This window comes from Durio zibethinus, chromosome 24 (genome assembly GCF_047325235.1).
Source record: "Durio zibethinus cultivar Kanyao isolate XHJ-2024 chromosome 24, ASM4732523v1, whole genome shotgun sequence".
NCBI lineage: Eukaryota > Viridiplantae > Streptophyta > Magnoliopsida > Malvales > Malvaceae > Durio > Durio zibethinus.
The window spans coordinates 9362798-9385389 of record NC_143185.1 but is presented as its reverse complement, the minus strand read 5'-3'; the positions used below and the strand labels follow the sequence as shown (position 1 = coordinate 9385389).

Below are 22592 nucleotides of genomic sequence, written 5' to 3'. Positions count from 1 at the left end.
GCCAAGATTTTCTCCATATTTTGATATTTAAGTCTAGTCTCTAGCATACCGATTAAATCCAATTGTAAAAAACAAGCCAAAGACTTGACTTCTAACTCATGGGACTCTATGATTACTAAGCTGATAGAAAAAAGGGAGCTAGTGAAAAAAAAAAAAAAGTTAGGCTAAGCTGATAGAAAAAAGGGAACCAGTTTAAAAAAAAAAAAAAAGTTAGGCTGCATGTTACAAAGACAAAACCCTTGAAATAATTACTTATTATACTACGCAGTGGACTTAGTGCATCAAGAGGATACAGTCGTGGTAGACACCAAATCTCGAATATGTATAAACATAGTCAACGACGGATTCTTTTTTTATTTTTTTTTCACTTATAATATATATATATATATATATATACACAAAATTTGTGAAAAACAATTATTCAACGAATAATTACGATCAGATTTAACAATGCTGTTGCGGATTAAGTGTTAAAAAAATTTTTTTCTTCATTTTTTTTGTTTTTTAATTTTCAAAATATTCATAAATACCCTACCTTGAGGCATAGATCTGAGTCTAGATATATTGAAACTTGAAATGATTTAAACATTATTATTTCATCATCAACGTCACACATTTTCATTTCCCAAACTGCTGAATCTTTTATCAAGTTTCTGAAAACCTGTTAGTTCAACAGAGTCTTTCAAGGAAAAAAAAGATTAAAATGTAGGTCGAGTCAGAACCTTAACGGAGATATCATACAATTATAACTAGAAATCACCTAGCCAAGGTTGTGAACTAATGATGCCAAAGACTTGAAGGGAAGAAATCGATGCCAAACCAGAAAAATAAAAAACGGTGGAAACATATTATCTATTATTGGCTTTTCTTCAGGTCATTGCTCCCTTCTCTACTATTAGAGGCCTGAGATGAGTCAACATTATTACAGCTGTTAATGTTACCACCGGAAGAAGATTCGGCCAAGGTAATGTCAGTAGAATACTTTTTGATCTTCAACGAAATAAGAATGCTCGATACAATCCCAAGTAAAGGCAAAATATAAGACCAAGCCATTGATTTCTCAGTGCCAGATGCTGAAGCAACAGCAGCACCAGCAAGGCTACCGATGGAAGTGTTCTGCAAGATCATTGGGAGACAGCCAATAACAGTAGGGACCAGAAAATCCACTACAAATCCAACTTTTGTGGCAGCTAGAGCATAATTGATGACATAGGAAGGGATGGGAGAGAAACGTGCAAGAAGGACAAATCTCCAACCATCACGTTCGACTCCGAGGGAAATGAGATGGAAGTATTTGTTTCTCAGGACCCAGTCCATTAAAGAACTTGAACTTCTGAAAGCCAGTCTAAACAAATGCATAATACCAAAATTAGTTATTTTAGGCAATGGAAAATTCCAAAAATGAAGAGAATATAATATATATATATATATATATATATAGATCTCAAAACGAAAAGAAATCAATACAGCACCATATTCAGAATCCTAAGAAAAATGAGCAGGCACATTCCATGTACACAAGCTAGATCTTGGCTTTGAGAAACCCAGTAAAAACAATGTTTAACTTGGTTTGATTTTTTGATGAGGTTGCTTACAATAAATTCACTAAGATCATGCCCCTTTGCCATTCTTTCAAGGAACCTAGCTGGAAAAACAAGAGGCTCGCAGTAATGCCCTTCAAATAAATGCTCACATTGCAAACAACACTCCATTTTCCCCTTAATTTATAATGTCTCAACTTCTGACAAGTACATCAATTTATTACACTAGTGAATTTACTTTCTTCCCCCTTCATTTCACTCATTTTTCTATAATATTTCAAGTATGTTTGACTAAACATGTTCTTCAATTTCCTAACATCTTGATCCAAAGCACAAATCTGAAGTAAAAGAATGGAATTATAGCAAATCAAATCTTATACAAAAAAAAAAAAAATGGAACTCTACAGAGGAGAAAAGAATAAGAGTTTTCTCTGATATATTGTTTTCATTTAGGAAATATTTACTTTATGCAAATTACATTTTATTTTTACTTTTGATCAGTTCACAACAAAAATTCTAGTGAGAATCTATATGCAGAATCAGCTATATACAGGGAGGTAACTTGCATGATTTTTTATATGGTTAAGTCCTTGACTTGCCTAATGATGTAGTTTTCAACATTTAAAATTTTACTCTAATAAGGATAAAGCACAATTTAGCCATTCAACTTGTATCAAATGGCATTTAAGCCGTTCAACTTTTAGTTAAGGAAATTAGATGTTAACTGGGATTAACATATGTCAAAATCAATGAGATGGAACTTTGGTGGCATTTAATAAATTAAAAAATGTTGACCGGAAAAAAATTGTTTTTTTGAGTTTAAATATTTCTTATGAGAACAATCCCAAAAGCCCCTTTTCTAGTAATAGGATTAAGGCCCCTTATTATTCTACCTTGTTTCCCTATTCATTCTCTTTCCTCCAAACCAAGTCTCTTCTTGCAAATTAATCACCAGGCAGTTTATACCAATTGAGAAATTGAGATTTCTTGAACAATTTGTGATTGAGTAATTTAGTTTTTCCTTAACCCTTCTTTTTTGCTACAAGGTCTCAGGTTACCATTTGTAGCACCACAGCATCCATTAACACTTTCATTTCATTTAGTTTCACCGTTGTCCAGAAATTTCAGCAACCATTCTGCATAATAATAGCCTTCATTTGAGATCAAGTTTCAACCACATCAAAGTTTAAAATCCTATCCCTAACTCGTGTTCTACCATAGCCAAATTCCCTAAAATCCCTTATTTTTAACATCCCACCATAAATCCTGGGCAGACTTCTTATTTTTAATATCCCACCACCATACCCTAACATCACATAACTATCTAAAGGAATTTTCTTTTCACAGCTCTTGAATTTGAAACCCTAACATTCGGGTTTAATCAATCTATTGAATCAGAAATTTTTCCAGTACATTAAACCAGTAATCAAGTTTTGAATGACTTGTTGGTGCATAATTCAAACAAGTTAATTCAGGAATTAAGCTACTCGAGATTTCAATTTATTACTTGCATTTAATAGGCTCAATTGTAATTTTCTAGATTTAAGATTTTGAACTTGTTCGGATACTTTACATCAATTAGCGTTTTGCTTATTTTCCAAGAATTAGGACTGTTGGGCCCCTTTTGATATTTTTGCATTTATATTAGGTGCGATCGAACCTTACTATAAAGCTTAAAGACTTCTTTTCTATTTTCTTTATTCATTTTTCTCAGTTTTCTCAAGAATTTCAAATCAGAAAACTATCACAAAATTAACCAGCTAGCTGTCCTACATCAGTTTGGTATTATAGTTTAAAGATCAAAACACTGCTGTAATTCTGGTTAACAATGGTGACTACTGCAAAGCCAAATTCAAAGGCTAAAGCTCTTTATCAAGATCATGAGGAAACAAAAAAATAATAATAAAAAAAAATGAAATATCTATAGCAATTGAGGGGGGATGTGGCTTCACTCAGCATTTAGAAGCAAGATTGATGCCCAAGATTGAAGATGGGTTAGAAAAATTCTACGCCTAACGTAAACAACTTGCTTAAGCAGCAACAAATAAAAGCCTTCCTAGAGGGCAGGACACTCAGCTGCCTAGGATCATCGAGTGGTTGGAAAAAGGCAAGAAGCAAAAAGATACAACTGGAGATGTTACTAAGAAAATCAAGATAGGAATTCCACATTTTGAGGGGAAGTTGATCCTACAGTATTTCTAATTGGCTCGATTCAATGAAAGAATTTTGATTGGTATAAAATGTTGGATGCTGGGTTAAATTTGAAAAGATGAAACTTATTCGGTTGACAAAAATTGGCTGCATGATGTTGTACAAAACATAACCAGGTTAGGATGGCCAAAATTAGTAAATGGAATAAGATGAAAGCAAAAATTAAAAGAAAATATATGCCACCTGATTATTTTGACAAGTGCAACGAAGTTCATACTTTGAAAAAAGCAATACATTAGTGGCTGAGTATGTACAAAGATTTGATGCCTTCACGGTTAGAAGTGTTTGTGGTAGACACTGTCCTTGCAGAAGCTAGAAACACAGCTGATTTGAGGGATGAAATCAAAAGGAGTTGATTAAATAGCCTATCTAGAATGAGGAGGAATTGCAAGAAAATATGGCTTCATGGTCTTATTCTTGCTCTTGTGATTTGTTGAAAGTAAGTTTCAGACTGATGACAAGTTTGAAGATAAGACCACAACCAGAAGTCTGATGTTATTGTAGAGGAAATTCAAGAGGTTTTGGGACTAAAGAAACACTTTCATCAATTGTTGACATCCTTGAGGATGGAAAGAAGAATGCTATTGTAAAATTGAAGGCTGAAGAGCCAGAGGGCAACAAGTCCACTTGAAAAACTGGAGGTACACCCAAGTTTTGAACCAATGTGGTGAAATCATAGTTACCAGGAACATGGTATGTACCAAATTGTGTTATGGGTTCAGGGACAGAGTGCATAAGTTAAATATTTATGGTACGATAAGGTAGTCTTCATCAGTTTGTTTTATTGGGTTGTGATTCGGTCTAAAATGTTCTAAAGATCACATTACTTTTAAAAGAATATAGGTGTTTTCTTTTTTTTTATAATTACACAAGTATATTTTAGTTTGATCATATAAGTTTATAGATATTTTATAATAAAAATTTTTATGATTGTCAGAAAATAACAATGAATAATACTTTCAAAGTGTTTTTTTTTTATATAAATTTCTTTCTTCAAAGAGAAGAAATAACTATAGTTAACTTTTATTATAGTAGTTTTCTTCCCTCTTCATTCTCCAAATATTATGTCAGTCAATTTATTTTAATTACCAATAAATTAAGGAAATATTGAAAATGAATACAGCAATTAAATTGACCAACAATAATTAATAAGCCTAAAACGAAAATTTTTCCGCTTAACATGTAATATACATTAAAATTCTAAATCATGCCAATTTTTAAAGTTGTCACATGCCTACTTTATGGTGAAGAACCCAAATTGTGATCTTTTTTTATCAGGAACCAATCTTTGAGTTTCCAGGTTCTTCCATTCTTTTTCTGTTTTAACATTTTTTATCATCCATTTTTACATATCAAAACATCCTTTTCCCCTTCTCTCTTCGTTGTTTCTCCATTCCAACTCTTTCTTCTTTCTTCTCTTACTTTGAACTTCTTGCTTTCTAATTCACCCATCAATTTGGGTCCACGATTGTGGTGATCCAAGTTGCGTAGCCAAGCAGTCTAGGACATAAAAGACCAGTGATCTGGGACGTACAAATTGGATCACGGATCCAGCAGGTAGAAGTGATCCTAGTAACTATTGTAGAGATTATACAAGTTGGACTTGAAATGTTGCAAATTGAGTTTGGAATGGTCTAAGAAAGAGGAGAGTTCAATGAGTTGCTGCCTAGCAAAGATCTTCTATTGACTTTATGCTTAAGATTCTCGAGAGCCTATGGCATTCAAGGAAAATTTCTTATGGACTTCATTATTACAAGTGATTCAAGAATGAGATGCAAGTAGATACTTTTTGTATTTTATAGGCTTACTGTAGCCATTTTATTTAAGAAAAGGTTTGGCTTATTTCCAAGTATCAAGGTTTTAGGGCTATTTTTGGTATTTTACCTTAATAATAGAATCTAGGATCTAATTTAGGTTTTCATAATGCTTTTATGTTTTGTTTTAAGTTAAGTTTATTAATTCTATATTTGAAGCTAAAGTGTTTGCTAAAGTCTTTATGAGAATAGAATTGATAGTTCTAATGGATTATGATTCTTGGAGTCTAAAAGAATACCAATGCACTCTTTCTATCAGATACAAAATATTATTACAGAATTTCAAGTATTATTGCTCTTGTAATTGTGTAATGCAATCAACCTTAGGCGTCAATACTATGGAACCCTAGGCATGAAAATTGGGAATTTCATCTCCATCTTCTATTTCCACGTGTCAATTTTCTCTACTTCATCAAGAATTTCAGATCAAAATACTAGCATGAAGCTAAACACATAGAAGTCCAACATTGCTGATATTCTTGGAGTGAAAAAACCAGCAAAGATCGTGTCAATATGGACACAAGTGAAAATCTTATTTTAGATATGCAATGGCAAAGGTTGACCAACTAAGATGCAGTGATAATGGATACTAAAATAGATGCAAAGATAATGTCAATATTGACACAAGTGAAAATCTTATTTTAGATAAACATTGGAAAAGGTTGACCAACTTTGATCCTATGTTATTGGAAACCTTATTTTGATATGGTGGTGTGGAACAGTATGTCACTTGACTCTCGCAACTGAAATCCATTTGTTTAACAAAAAGTATTCAATTCATTCAAAAAGATAAGAGGATAATTGCTTTAAGAGAATGATAACCAACAGGAATCTGGAAGCAAACAGTGTTGTTGAAAGAAAATCAGAAAGGTTAAAGTTCAACAGAACACAAATGGAACTAAAGAAAATACAGACCGCCAATGCCAGCAACCAACTAATGGTTAATATTAGAACGGTATAATTCATTCATTATGAATAAATTGGAATAAGGGAGTGTAGAGATGGACCTGCCAATCCAGAAGGAGAGTGAAGCCCCAAGAAGCTTAGCGGAGAAGACGCAGAGGACGGCAGGGAAGAAGCCGAAGAGCAAAGAAGCCCCAGCCTCGAAGAAGACGGCGTAAGGCAAGCAGAGGGAAAGAGTGAGGGTGTGGAGGGCAACGTAAAGAGGGATGGCCCAAATCCCCAATCGATCCGACCATTGCTGGAACAAGCGGAGAGCGGCGTCTTTGTCGAATCCCAATCCAAATGCCCCTCCATATTGCTTGGCTATAGCTATTGCACCCACCAACGCCCCTATTGTCAACCATTTCCCCATCTTCGTCATTTTCCTTCCCTTGGCCGATTCCCCTGTTTATACTGGTACTGCTTATATAACACCTTTTTTATAGTTAACTCCTATAATATTTCTAATTAATAAGATATAGAGTACATTACCTTTACGATCTATAAAATTTAAGAGGAGCATCGTTTTAATTCTTAAATTTTAAAAAATAACATATTGATTATTATATTTTAATGGTTATAAAAAATAAGTTCTTTTATTAATGAAGTCATTAGTTAAACCGTTAAATGTTAAAATTATTAAAAAAAATTGATACTTAATACTAGTAATTTTGATAATTATATAAAAATAAAATTATATTTTTATCCCTAATTTTGTTAGTAAAATTATTTTAGATTCAACTTTAAGATAGAAAAAAATGTGTATCTTAAAAGTGAAAATTACCTAATTTTCTTCAAATTTATTTATTAGTTGTTTAAAACATATAATTAGATTATAAATCACCATAAAATATTTCATTGTATATTTTTTATTATTTTATAATATTTCATTATCATAAAATATTTCTTCAAAAATCAATTTTTTTAGTTACAAAATATTAATATACAAATTTCAATGAAATATTATAAATTTCACACTATTACTTATTAATAAAAAATAATATATTTAATTATTTGATCGAAATTAGAGAATTTTATTAGTTGAACCAAATTTGAATGATAGTTTCAAATTTTTGTTCAAGACCCAATTTGACTCTTTTATTAAAATCTGAATAGGCTTATTTTACTATTAAAAATTAAAATATTAAAAAATATTTTTATACTAATATTTTAATTTTTTAAATATATTTTAAAATACAAATTAAATAAAAATATTTTATTAATAAAATAATAATTTAATTAGGTCAAGCTTAAATTTTAGAAATTATATTCAAAACTCGGTTCAAATCGAGATTAGTTTGTAGACTTTATTCACAGCTAAATTTATGGGTAAGTCTAATTGTAATTTAGCAAAAAAATTTTTTGAAAAATAAAAATATTAATTAATTTAAAAATTAGAATCATAAAAATAATAATTAAATTACATAAGAATTAATATTTATAAAAATAAATTTTATCAAACTTTTATTACTTTTATAGTTATTTTATCTCTTAACCTTAAACTTATATTATTATCAATCTATTATCTTATTTTGTAATTTTTTTTTTTATCTTTTCATTTCACGATTCAACTAACAATTTGACTAATGGAAAGACCATTTTGTAAGAACCATCAAAGTATAAAAACCAATATATTACTTTTAAAAGTTTATGGATCAAAACGATACTCACCTCAAAATTTAAGGACCGTGAAAATAATTTACCCTAAAATATATAAAATAGATAAAAATAGTCTCTTTTGATTCAAATTTAGGTTAACACCTATTCATAGATTAAAGTAATATCTATTTATTCAATTTTAGTTTGGCATCTCTTTTGATTCAAATTTAGGCTGACACGTGTTTTTATTTTTGCCAACAACAACAATTTTGCCTTCCTTCCTCCCTTTTCCTTCTTGTATGTTATTGCCAAAACACCAATTTTGTGGTTTCTATAGTCTCTCTTAACTCAAATTCAGGTTGACACATATTTATAGATCAAAGTAATATTGCTTGATTCAATTTTGTATTGACACCTCTTAATGATTAATTAACTTACACATGTTTTTGTTTATTTCAACAATAGCAGTTTTGCCTTCCTTTCTCCCTTTTGCTTCTAATATGTTATTGTCGAAAAACCAATTTCATGGTTTCTATCGTAATAAAATTTGCATTAATTATTTCTTTTGTTAGGATCGAGAAATAAAATTCCTACTTAATTTTTTCTATTTCAATCTTCACAGCAACAAAATTTCTCTTTTTGGCTTCTTAAAACTCAACCTTTTTCCTTTTTGTTCTTCCTCATTTGTTTCTTCTTCTTAGCTTTTTTAACCTTTAAATTTCTTGCTAATGTTATATAATCATAGAAATTTAAAGATGCTGATAATAAACATCAAATTTTTTTCCCAACTGTATGCATATTCAATGGTGTCGAGAAATATGTTATTGACCAAAAAGAAAAAAAGTGAAAGGCGTTTCGGAGTTGGTTTTAGCATGAAAAAGAAGACAAAGGTCGAGGTAGTGAAAACCCATCATGATAACATGAAATTTGCAAGTTTATGGTTCATTTAAACTGATTCTTGGTTGATTTTGCAAATTTATGATTGCATTTAAACTAAATTTTGGTTAATTTAATGGATGTTTATTTTTCTTTTGAACTTTAATTGTGATATATATTTGTTAGTTTTTAATGATTATTATACATATACATTTTATATATCTCTAATATATAAAATATAATGAAAAATAAATGTGTGTTTATTTTTATTTATTTATTATTTATGCTTGCTTTTTTTTTACATAAATAAAACTTTTGTCATTTAAGGTTGGTGCAAAAGGGAAAAGTAGTGTTAGGTGGTTTATACCTCAGCCAATGTTGCAATTTTTTTAGGTTAAACCCAATTTATTTTGTACATTTAGCTTTTACCATTGAAAAACATAAAAGTTAGTTTAGTTTTGGTTGTAACAGAAAACTATTACAATTTAGTTATGTGATATGAAAGTTTCACATATCTAGGTATCTACCTATCAGAATATGTGTGTGATGATTCAAATTATTTCTAAAATTTTTTCTTATTTTTTCTCTTTTCTTTACTTTTTTTATAATGCCATTTCTTTTTCTTCTTTTTCTTTTCTTGTGTCTTTAGCTTGGTATTATGTTATCTTATGGGTTTACTTTTTTATTATATTCATACTTCTTATTGTTCATGAATATTTGTTGGTTTTAGGTTGGCATTCAGGGAATTTATGTTTAGCTGTTTGGTTGCACTTCATGAACATTTATTGGTTTTAGGTTAATATTCAAAGAATTTATGTTCAGCTGCTTGGTTGAACTTTAAGCTTTTGCTTTTCATTTTATTCTGTTTTCTTTGGATTAATAATGCTTTGATTTTTATTAGTTTTCATTATATGCTTAATTGAATTTTTCCTTTGTTTTTTCCAAACAATCCCAATTTTAATTTGTTTTTTGTTTTTCCTTTATCATTATGTTTTAGGTTTTGATTTATTTTTTTTGTTATTTATGTGACTCTTATTATGGGGTAATTTTTTTGTCATAACTTTTTTCTCTTATAACATGTTAACTAAACTTGCAAACTATGTTTGTTTTGGTAGGTTGCTTACTTTGATTTTGGCTGTACAACTATTTTCATCTAAACTCTCAAGCAACATTTAGTTCAATAGGTGATGGTTTTAACTTTTGCTGTTACTATTTCTTTTCATGTTCTTTCTTTTAAATTGCATAAGTCATTTATTCATATTCAATTTATGTTTAGTTTAGGTTTTTGTTGTTCGTTGCCAATCTGAATTTGCATTTAGCAATTTTTTTAACTTATGTTGTTTACATGTTCCTGTTTTTTGTTTGATTTGCAGAAGGTATAATAATTGTTTGACCCTAATTGATGGCTTAATTTTTTCAAACTTTTTTTGTTTTGCCTTTGTATGCTATGGATGCCTTTGATCAAGACACAATAGGTGTAAAAAAAAAAGAATAAAGGTGAGTAGATTAAGAAAACATTTGAATCTAATGGCAAGCACCATGGTTTTTTTTTTGTTGTATGGATCAAATTGATCAAGTCAAAGAAGACACGTTATAACCTAACCTATGTTTGATTAATGTTATGTTATAATTAATATGTTCAATAAAAATAGGTTTTTCATGAGGTCGCTAGCATGGATATTAGCTCTAATAATGTTAATGAAAGTGGTGTGAGTCAATATGAATTGTAATCGAATGTGCACGACATAACCCATTCAGTTATAAGAGATGACAAGAATTTCACATTAAATCTATTGAATATGTCAAGCCTACAATAAAAGCATTATATAGGAGCTAAACAAAGAAGCTTTGTGATAACCCTGTAAAATAAAGTTATTTGGATTTGTTTTTAGTGTTTAAAGGAAGGAATTTTACTTAGTTGTTGGTAAAATAATGATCCTTTTACTCCTAATATGCTTAATTTACTATTTTGTAGGAAATTTTGAAAGAAAAATTGAATCTTGAAAGTTCTTGATCAATCTTGGATGATTCTTGATACATTAAAATGAATCTTAAATTATTTTTTATGTGTTCTTATTGAATCTTCGAAATCTTGGAATGAAAGTGTAAAAATTGTGCAAGAATTTCTTAGCTAAACCTAGGGTAGTTAGAATTGTTCAATTTTGGTGAAAAATTCAAAAAATTCAAGCAAGAATCAAGAAATGCGTGTTCGATTATGATTAAGGTTATATTTGTAATTTAAAGCTTAATACAAGTTCGTGATAGCTTATGTAGGTATGCATGAATAGAATTATAAATGGATGATGTGGCAACAAGTTTTTTTTTATTGGCCAAGATAATGACTTAGAGGCTTATGTGGCATAATGACTTAGCGATTCTATCCATAATTAGAAAAGTCCAAACAACCCTTGGTTTTCCTACATTGACATGAAATTCCTATCTTTATTTGAATGCATATATTCCCACTAAGATAGGATTTGTATGGATATATAAAGACTTTTAAATATGAGGTGGCATGGACATGATATTTAAATTCAAAATTGATTTTTTTTTCTTTTCAAAATAAGTCTTACTTGAATGTAAACTCTAAGAAGTCTTAAAAAAAGAATAAGATCTATTCCAACTTGAAAAATGCTTTCTAGAAGACTTTCAACTTTTTATTTTCAAGAAGACTTAGCTGAACCAAAAATTTCAATTTTAGAGATTTAACACTTTAAAGAACTTATTAAAAATGGTAAAAGAAAAAACAAGCAATTGAAAAATTCAAGACTTTTAAAGCTACTTAAAATTAAAAAAAAAAAAGAAATTTATCATTCAAGAAAGCAGTTCAAAGTTGGAATTTTGAGAGTTGCTTGAGAGAGTTTAAAAGAGAACATGTCTCTTTTCTTTAGAAACTAACCGTACAATATCTCCTTATTTCAAAAAGTTAGTTACGCATACTCTTCTTAATTTTAAGAGGTTCAAGTTCATAAGATATCTTCAAAATAAGCAAGTTAGCATAGTTAAAGGTGAGTCAGCAAGATTTATTCAAGTTAGCACCTAATCATCCCAAAAATCAATCTACATACATTAAAAAAAGCCAAGAATCAATCAAGTTTTCAGTTTTCACTATTTTTGTTAGTTCATGCAATTTCTCTTCAATACTTGCCTTTTAATTGTGTTTTGATATTTGTTTACTTACTATTCTTGCAATTTAGAAGTTGTTTGGATAAAATTTTAAGTAGTTTTTAGATATTTTTCTTTTAAAAGTTAAAAGGTAGTTATTTTGGTTGTAAGGTAGTTATTTTTTGTTTTATTTTTTAAGCTACTATTTGGATGTTAATTGTGTTGTATAATTTAGTTTTCTTAAATTAGATTTATATTCAAAGCATGTTAGATTCGATTCAAAGTACTTTAGCTACTATTTGAATAAAATTTTCAAGAATGCTTATTTTACATTTCGTGAACTTGCTTTTGGTTATTTGCATTACTAGTTTTTGGTTTTCTATTTTTGTTGCTACTAGCTTACTCTTGTATATTTCTTTTGATGGAATCAACTTTAGATTGAATATGGCAATAATAAGTACTTAGACTAAGCATTTTTAACTAATTCCTATAGGACGATATCTTGACCTTTGGTCACTATTATTACTTGAATGATTTGTGCACTTGTAAAAAATTTCGCAATCATGATGACAAATCATGCCTTGTTCTTTCAATCTTTCTTACAATGTTTTTTTAAGTTTTTAATTCAATCATTTCTTTTAAGTTAATTTAAAGTTCTACAAGTTTAATTTAAGTTTTTCAAGTAATTTAAATTCTATTTTGATTTAATTTAAGTTCAAGCTCTTTAATTTTTTATCCTTGCTATTTACTTTAATTCATTGTTTTAATTTAATTCAAATTCAGTTCATGCAATTTAAGGTTAATTTAGTTATGTTCTAATTTGATTTAAGGTTTCTCAAGTTAAATATAGTTACATAAGTTATTATTTCAAGTTATTAGATTAGGTTTAATGTTTTGCAGGATTTAAAGTTTAATTTGTTTAGATTCAATTTTGTTAGCTGCAATTTAAATTTATTTACATTGCTTATGATTCAAACATGTTAGATTAGTTTTAATTCGTTGTTCTTAAAGTATCACGAGTTAAATTAAGTTTGTTAAGTTTAATTTTAGTTTTAGTTTTAGTTAATTTAGTATCTTTGCATGATAATTCGATTTCTTAAGTTGCTGCATTGATTTAATTAGTTAAATAGTTTAATTTAATTCTTGCATATTTGTTTTAATTTGTTTGAATATAATTAGAGTGTAATAATTTCGATACTTAATATTAACTTTATTTATAATCCTCATGAGAACAATCTTAATTGACTACTTATATTATCTGTGTGCTTACAGAATCTTAATCACTCTACCTTTGATTTTGTTTTTGATGCTTTAACTATTAATGCATATAGTTGTTAAGGTTTGTATGATGATCCCATGATTATTGACACAGGTAATGAGGTTACTTTGCAAACAAATCCCATTACTAGAAATTTAAGCTTTTATTGACAAAATTTGTTGTCCGTAAAAGCTTAAAATTCGTCGATAATAATGGTAGTGATGGTTTTAGTGATGAAAAATTTTGTCGGTACTAATTATTCAGTAATGCTTCAAATTTATTTGTAATTTTGACAAAAAATCCATTAGTAAAATTCATCGGTAATTACCGATGAATTTATTAACAACGCTTTTACCTACAAAATTTTTCATCGATAATCAGTTATGAAATTTTCATCAATAAATTTTATGGTAAAAGATTGTTTTTGGTCAATAAATCAGTTGGTAATAATATTTTAAACCATATTTAACTATTATTTTATAATTTTTATAATTTTCTTATTTTTTTAAAGTAATTACATGAATATTGAAATATACATAAATAAAAGCAATAAATAAATAAAACATTCCATTTCATTTATAAAAAAATATAATAATATTTTACAAAATTATTTATAAATTCTAATTACAAAAATATAAAAAAAAAACCCTGTTCTATTTACAAGTTACACCAAACTGTTGAAAGTGGAATGAAAATTTTCCAATATTACGATAGAACTCAATCTATCAGGTATTATTCTATACATGTCATAAAACATTTTTGTCTTGAATGTTCAAAATAATGAAAAGAAAAAAAATACAACTAGGACACAACCTAATTTACCTCCATTTGATGAAAAACATGGATTTCATCTTCATCACCTCTACCCATAATAAATGATAACATGCAAATGCTTAAACAAAGAAGACAAGAAAAGAATGTGAAATACATACGAAAATTGAGCGCTCAACAAATAATAAGATGGAACATAGAAATTTCACATATAAACAATAACTAAAAACTTTGGTGGTATCTCCAGTGTCTTTTAATAGTAACTACACTACCATTACATGCCTCTATGTGCACATTCAAGAACTTTTGTCCATTAGTCCATGTGTGTGAATTATGTGTGGATGTGTTGTCATTGCATGTATAAAAGTGTAATCCATATTAAAGTGGTGGTAATTGCATTTGACTTTATTACATATTAAGAGATTGAAGAATGTATTATGACAAATAATTAAGAATGTTACTAGTGATAAGTAGAAGGAAGGGAAGTGAAGAAAGAGCCTATAGCATAAATAATGCAATCCACATATGATAATTGATCCAAAACAGCTGTGTTTGCTATGGGAAATACCTGATCAAGTATATTAAAGAATGTATTATGATAAATAATCAAGAATGTTACTAGTGATGGGTAGAAGGAAGAGAAGTGAAGAGAGAGCCCATAACATAAATAATGCAGTCCACATTTGACAACTAATCCCAAATAACTGTGTTTGCTATAAAAAAGACCTGATCAAGTATAATTTGCATGGAGTTATATTTTAAGTTTTAGTATTAAAGTTCACATGATTAACAATAGATATTATAATCCATGTAATTAAAAAATACGAAAAATAGTAATAGAAACATAAGACGGACATCAATGAAAAATAGTCTTTTATTCCATGTATTCAAACAAGTGTAAATCAAAAGATGTATCATTTACCTTATGTAGTGAATTCGTACCCTAGCTTGACAGGTAGAATACCCTTTTTATTCTTGAAAGAAGAGCTGGAACTGATGATCTTACCTATATATAAGAAAGTAACAATTGATAAATATGAAACTTTCTATAACATAATGTGGCAAAAGCTCATTTATCTCATCGGGCGTTTTTAGATTTTTAACTTTTGTTCAAGGCTTTTTACCCTTTCAAGTTCACACTCATAACATGATCTAAAGTACAACTAATTCCCCAATAATTAAGCAATTTGATCTTTCATTAAAATATATCAAATTTCGAAATATGGCATGAAACAAGAACGCTATACCTAGTTCATTCTATTTATATAAACAAAGACATTCTTCAAGTGAAGATCACTTGGAACAATCAAAATAATAATTTAATTAAAGATGTTGCCTTACTATTTTGTAGTGCCTATTCAAGTTTTACAGTTTGGCCTTTATCACAAAGAGTCATTGTAGGTGGATCAAGTCCTAATTGACCATCCATGTAGCGTTATCTCTTTATGTAAAACATCGGTGAAGAAATTACAACACATGATTATATGCTTACATATATGATTATACAACACATGATTAGACATAGGTATACTTGTTAATCTCAAAACATTTGTGAAGAAATTACAACAAAAGTATACACTTACACATATGATAGAGAAATGGATAAGTTCCTACAGAGCATTAGTTGAATATCCAATCTTTTCTAAGAAAACATGATAATGGGTAGGCCTTGTGGTTACTTGAACAACAAACACAAATTATACAAAGAAACCAATATTACAATAAAAGACAAAAGGCTACCAAGGTAAGGTTTAGAGGACATTGAAATCTCAATATAAAATCATTAAATCAAATAAATAAAGAAAAAGATTTTGAACAGTAATTAAGTGCAACTAGTATATCAATAAGAAGTCAGAGCTTTGAATCACATTTCAAGGAGAAAAGGAATAACAAAGTTCAAACAAACAAGCCTAAAACTTATAAATTTTATCATTTTAATTACAAACTAATTAACATATGTATCATTTTAATCCTACACAAGATTACCCTTAAAAGCGATTTTTGTCCATTATTGAACCCTAATTGAATTGAAATATGAGCAATTAAAGTCATATAAAGTGTTAAACCTTTTTATTGATCGACTATTTGACCTATTATTGCTATACTAAACAAAATTATCTAAATGATAATACAAAGTACTGTTATGTACGAAATTTGTTCTACTTTTAATGTAGTTGGAATGGAAAATAAAATAAGTATGATGAAAATGAATAAAAAATCATATTCATTATAGAATATACATACACCTAAACTCATTTTCATAACACACATTCATGGATAGATTATGGAAAAAAAGAATAAAATAGAACAATTTAATTTATTTATATTAAGTTTGATCAATACAATAAACCACAATATTTCAATAATTAGTAATACATAAATTTCACTAAACTATCAAATATATAAATTATTTGAAAACAAATATAAATCTTAATAATATATAAATTACTTCAAAATGAGATAGCTATTAGTAATATATAAATTATAACTTCAAATCAATGTAGATAACTTTAAATTTCTATAATTATTATTAAAATCTAAAAAAAATTAAATATAAAATATCCATAAAAAAATATATAAATCTTAATACACATTAAACCCAAATTAACTAATATAAATCTTACACATCTAAAAGTTAATAAATCTATAATAAAACCCAACAAATCTCAACAAAACTTTCACCAATAAAAAAATAAATAACTTAACAAATGAAAAAATTTGTTAAGAATGTTAAAAATAAATAAAAAAATTAACAATACTCAACATTAATACTCAATATAAAATGTAACAAAAATATGTAACCAACAAATTTTAACAAACATATAACCAAAACCCAAACAAATTTCAACAAATATAAAAAGAACAAAAACTCAACAAATTGATAACCAAAACCCAAATAAATTTCAACAAATAAATAACTAACAAAAAACTCAATACATTGGTAACCAAAACCAAAACAAATTTCAACAAATTTATAAAAAAAAATTAAACCCTAAACTCAACAAATATACTACATAAAATACAACATAAAATAAAATAATTAAAAACAACTTACCGGAGAGAGGGCAAACACTGATGTTGATTGATGCACTTGGACAGAGGTAGAGGATGGCAAGGTGGCGGGAAGAGAAAAAAGGGGAGATTGGGAGACAAAGGGGAAAAGGAATTAGGGATTTAAGAAAGAAATTAGGGGGGGAATGAGTTGCTAGACGCGGGGAGGGATTTAAAATTTTTTTATTTTTAGTGACAAACCAATGAAAATTCTATTGATAATATTAACTTTTTTAAAAATACTTTTGTTGGTGGTTTTAGCAATGAAATTTTCATTGGTAATGTCAAAAAAAAAAATTTTCAAAATTTTTGTTGGTAAATTTGTTTAAATACTTTTATCGATGTTTTAGTGATAGAATTTTTGTCGGTAATGTCAAAATATTTTTCCAAATTTCTTTACCAATGGAATTTTCCATTGATAACTTTTAGTGATGGATTTTCCAATGGAAAAACCTATCAATAAAATTGGTGGGTACTTGCACCACATTTCTAGTAACGAATTATAGACGGATTTAATTTTGTCGGTAAATTCTGTCAATAATCCGTCGATAAAATTTTTTTTTTTTTAATTTTGTTAGTGTTCCATCAATAATCCATTAGTATTTAGTGACAAAAAAATTTCGTTGATAAAATGCCATCGATAATGCTTAAAATTTGGTATTGTCTTTGATTTAGGATATCAAACATAATTCAACCTTTACCACATGAATCATATGAAATTATTCCTATCATACAACAAAGCACTGATCATGGTTCGCTAGGTAATTGATTAGAAATCTCATATGATGTTCCAATTATGATTGAGGTACCTTTAGAAGCTAATGCTACGTTGACTTTTTTTGCACAAACAAAGGTTGCAAAAATCGATGGTAAAGTTTAGTGACTTTTGATAAATACTTAATTTTTTTCCATTATCACTTACCATTTGAAAAGCTTAATTTTCTTGACTTACATTGTTCTTGTCAATAAATTCAAAGATTTTGTTGGCAAAGTAAAATTTTAGCCTCATCAACAAGCCGAAATCATTGAAACATATAATTTACTGACCAACATTGGTCACATTAGTAAGTTAATTAGATTGCTAAGGTATTTATAGTATGAGATTCTTTCCTTTTATTCTAATTGCAATTGGAAATTGTGTGTGGTTTAACTTAATAAGAAGATACTATTTACCATTTAGCTTTGGTGCTCTAAATTGTACATGTCTTTTTTTGTAGTGTTTTGATGTAATGTGAAGAGAAGGTCGATATATGCAAGAATGTATGTAAATTTTTTTTAATAAATTTAAAATATTTGTTGGCAAAGTAAATTTTCAACCTCATCACCAAGCCAAAATCATTAAAACATGTAATTTATTGATCAACACTAGTCATATTAGTAAGTTATTTGATTGAGTTTTTCTTTCTGTTCTAATTGTAATTAGAAATTGTTTGTTGTTTAACTTAATAAAAAGATACCATTCACCATTTAGCTTTGGTGCTCCAAGTTGCATACGTCTTTTTTGTAGTGTTTTGATGTGGTGCAAAAAGAGGTTCAATAAATGCAAGAATACATGTACACTACTTTTTCATTTTACTATCAATAAAAAAATGTGAGATTACCTTTATTTAGACCACACTACTTTTTTTAGACTAATTGCTTGATTATGGTCTAGGTCCAAGATCTACTTAGTGAATGAAATAACTAGAGGACTATTTGAACAACAAGAGGACCACCAAGTGGATGAAATAAAAATGTACCTTGATTGCAGATACTTATTTGTTTATAAGGCATTTTAGAGGCTATTTGCATTTCAATAACCATTGGTGGAAAGACTAATAATTCACTTATCAAATGAATAAAATATATGTTTCATTGATCAATATGATTTAAGAAGAGTTCTTTAAAGACCAGATATCATAAGAACGATGTTGACAAAATCAATCTTAACAAACTGATGCATGAAAATGTAAGGGAATTACTTTTTTAGACTTCCCAAATTAATGGGTCTGGTTAAAGCATAGATAAGATGGAAAAAAAGACAACATAAGAAAGTTGTCATCACTAACCATCAATGGGAAAGCTGGTAATTCACTTACTGAATGAATAAAATGTATGTTTTAATGATCGAGATGATTTAAGAAAATTTCTTCTTTTGAAGAGATTTTACAAAAATAATGTTGATAGAATGTATGTTAACAAACCAGATACACAAAGATATAAGGGAATTACTTTATGTAGGCTTCCTAACTTAGTGGATTTGATCTATGATAAAGACAAGATGAAAAAAAGATAGCATGGAAAAGCTATAGGAAGAATCATCTATGTTCATCCAGTATTAGTTGAGTTATAGTATATGCAAATGCTCTTACATGTTATTAGCAGTATAATGTCCTATAAAAAATTAACAATAATTGTTAGTGTTGTTCATTCATCCTTTCAAACAACGTGTTAGGCATTAGGATTATTAGAGGATGATAGAAAATGGAATGAAACATTGGTTTAAACAATGTAATGGGCAATAAGCTAACAATTAAGGTACTTATGATAATGTTGATGTTTTATGAAGTCATAAATGCAATGACATTTTGGGAAAGCAATTGGCAATTGATGTTTGAAGACCTTGAGTATAAACTAAAGTAGGCATTCAAAGTTACTCACAATCAGATCTTGGAATAAAAGCTCAAAAATTATGTTTTCCTCATGCTTAAACGATCTTTAATAGAAATTGCATTTCATTAGCATAATTCAAGTTGCTTGATAGCACCTAATTATATGGTAATTTTACATGTTAAATTAGGTGTAAATTTTTAAATTTTGTGTCAATTTTTTGTGCCTTAATGATGTTATCTCGATTATTTAAGGTTTAAATCACAGAATACGAAGCCTATATCAAAAGTTGATTTTTGGCCAAGCAATGCAAGGATGTAGTTGAACCTTCTTGGCCTTTAAACACTTGATCCTTTTAGCTAAAATGAAGAGTTATATGATGAAAAGAGTCTTTCATAATTCGACTAAATTATAGCATGTACATTTGGAGTATTTCACTTGTATTAGGACATATCCATTTAGCTAGATCAAAATTCAAAGAGGATTTCATGTAATTTCAAGCACACAAGGATTTTTATTTTCTTATCACATTTGGCTAGAGGAGATCAAGCTTAAATGAAGAAGTTCAAGCTCACATGGACATTAGATAGACTCAGCCAAAAGTGTTTATGCTCGAGGAAGACTCTTTTACTTACCCCTTAAAGAGTTATGCATGGAGAAAGATTTTAGCTATTTGAATTGCAAGAGTTTGGATCAAACTCAACTACATTGTCTTGCAATCCTACCTTAGCTGAACCTACCAAGAAGATTGAAGCATGATGAAATTTAAGTAAGATCAAATGGCCTAGATAGTATCCCAAGACCCTTATTTAGTGAAGCCTCTTAAGCATGAAGAGTCTTTAATTAGCCAAGCTTTTTGATGATGAAGATAAACCTCATCCGTTAGCAATTGAATTAAATTTAAACTCTTGTAATCCAATCCCCCCCATGGTTGAACCTAAGCTTATAAATAGGCAAAGTCTCTTTACTTGTAAAAAAAATCTCATTTCTCACCATTCTTCTCCATCATTTCTCATTAATTTTCTCTTAAGTTTTCTTAGTTTTCCTAATTATTTGCTTAGGTGATAGATTTGCCAATAAGAAACTTTTTTTCTAAACTTTTTTTTAATAGAAGTACTTTTGCATTCTACCTTTAGTTTTCTTTAAAGCTTTTATACAATCCTTTAGGTTTCAATATTGTTTTGTTACTTCTAAGTTATGGCAATCACTTTCATATTCTCATTCTAATTTGGTTTCATGCAATCTTTGTTTTCAAGTATTTATTTTAAGCAATACAAGTTTCAACCATAGTTACTTTGTCATCCTAATTTTTAATTTTCAAGTACTTTGCCTTGAACTTTTTCTTATGCTTCCATTCTATTCATTGTTTACAAGTTTCAAATCTTATTTTCTTTTAGATCTTTTTTATTCAACCACCATCTTTTGGTTACCAAGTGATAGTTGGTTGAGTAAGATCTTGGCCTATATTGTTTTTTATCTACCTTTTTCTTTGATTTTTAATTCAATCTAAGTATTTATTCATTTAGACATAAGAGCTTAGACTTCTGCCTATGGTACTTGAATTCAGCTAACAATTCATTCTATAATCTTTTTGGAAGATAATACTCTAATACTTATCACTTTATTATTTAATTCGATTTGTGCACTTACAAACATTGTGAAAATAGGCAATTAAGTTTTTGGCACCATTTTTGGAGATTATAACGTTGTTCGATTCAATATCAACAATGATTCTTTACTTTTTTGTAATCTAAACATTTTTTATTTCTATTTGCTCTAATGTGTTCGCTTTTTCTTTTTTATTATGTCAAATCTTTATTGTGCTGAGCCATTGTTTGATTTTTTTCACATCCAATAACCATTCCAAAGTCTTAGATCATGAAGCACTAATAAAAGGTATGATGAAGATCCCTTTACAACCATAACCTCACAGTTAGCATCTTTAACTGAAAAGGTAGATGCACTTAAATAAGTCATAATCATAAGCATGTGTAGTTAGTCCAAAGCCTAATTGATAATTTTCATGTCTATGACGGGGAATACTTTAGAGATAGGTGTCAAAATGGCCAATGCAACTTTTACCAAATACCTACACTTAAAATTAAGAGGATGATCCTAGTTATGTTTGGGAGAACAATTAAAAGTCATCATTCATTTATCTCCAACCTACCCTATAAACCCTCCCTCTAAACAATACTTTCCTCTACCATATGACTCACATTCTCAATACCATCCATCACTACAATATTTTCCTTCATATGACCTACCATTTTTTCCTCAAGAAACAAAACTTTCCCTTGACGAATCTCTCACAAAATTCATCCAAAATCAAGCCAACCTCCTCAAACAAATTGCCAATTTGAAAAGCCTTAACAAACATGTAGATTTGAGTTGGCTGAAATAGTGTAGAGCATTTAAAAGATGATTAAAAGAAAGGAAAAGAGGTATATGTTGCTGATGATGACGATGATGAAGATTTAATGGATGAGCTTTTGGTGGTGAACCTACCTAGCTTCATGAAAATACTTAAGGAAGATCATGATGAGTACTTCAATAAAAAAACCCTAAGGAGTTTATTAAAAATTCGATTGAAGAAGAAGAGTTGTTGATGCTAGTTACAAGAGCATTTTTGAAATATATAGAACCTGGGCTAGAAGATAACTATGAAAAAATGGAGAAAAAGTATGAGATTAAAGAAGATATGAAAAAAGACCCCTAAGAAAAAGATCTTTAAGAGCAAGATGTGGAGTGCCTATTGTAATGACAACATCTGTTAAGATGGAAGACCATCATGAGACAATGGAAGCAGAATTGACTTTAGGATCTAACATTTTT

At 28.6% G+C, this 22592-nt stretch overlaps 1 protein-coding gene across 1 annotated transcript; it reads right to left on the bottom strand.

Annotated features, from left to right (window-relative positions):
• Window positions 1–564: 564 nt before the first annotated feature.
• LOC111316854 (SNARE associated Golgi protein family) lies at window positions 565–6970 on the bottom strand. Its single transcript, XM_022919041.2, has 2 exons — window positions 6574–6970; window positions 565–1345 (listed from the first exon to the last, which is right to left on the bottom strand). The coding sequence occupies exons 1-2, from the start codon at window positions 6888–6890 to the stop codon at window positions 856–858; spliced, it is 807 nt and encodes a 268-aa protein (XP_022774776.1). The 5' UTR covers window positions 6891–6970; the 3' UTR covers window positions 565–855.
• Between the last annotated feature and the right edge of the window lie 15622 nt (window positions 6971–22592).

What these genes read in the sequence shown, in the direction of transcription:
- LOC111316854 (XM_022919041.2), bottom strand. Translation starts at nt 6,890, where the DNA reads ATGACGAAGATGGGGAAATGGTTGACAATAGGGGCGTTGGTGGGTGCA. An exon ending in CTCTCCTTCTGGATTGGCAG is followed by an intron (nt 1,346 to 6,573) that starts GTCCATCTCTAC and finishes GCATTTGTTTAG; the next exon opens with ACTGGCTTTCAGAAGTTCAA.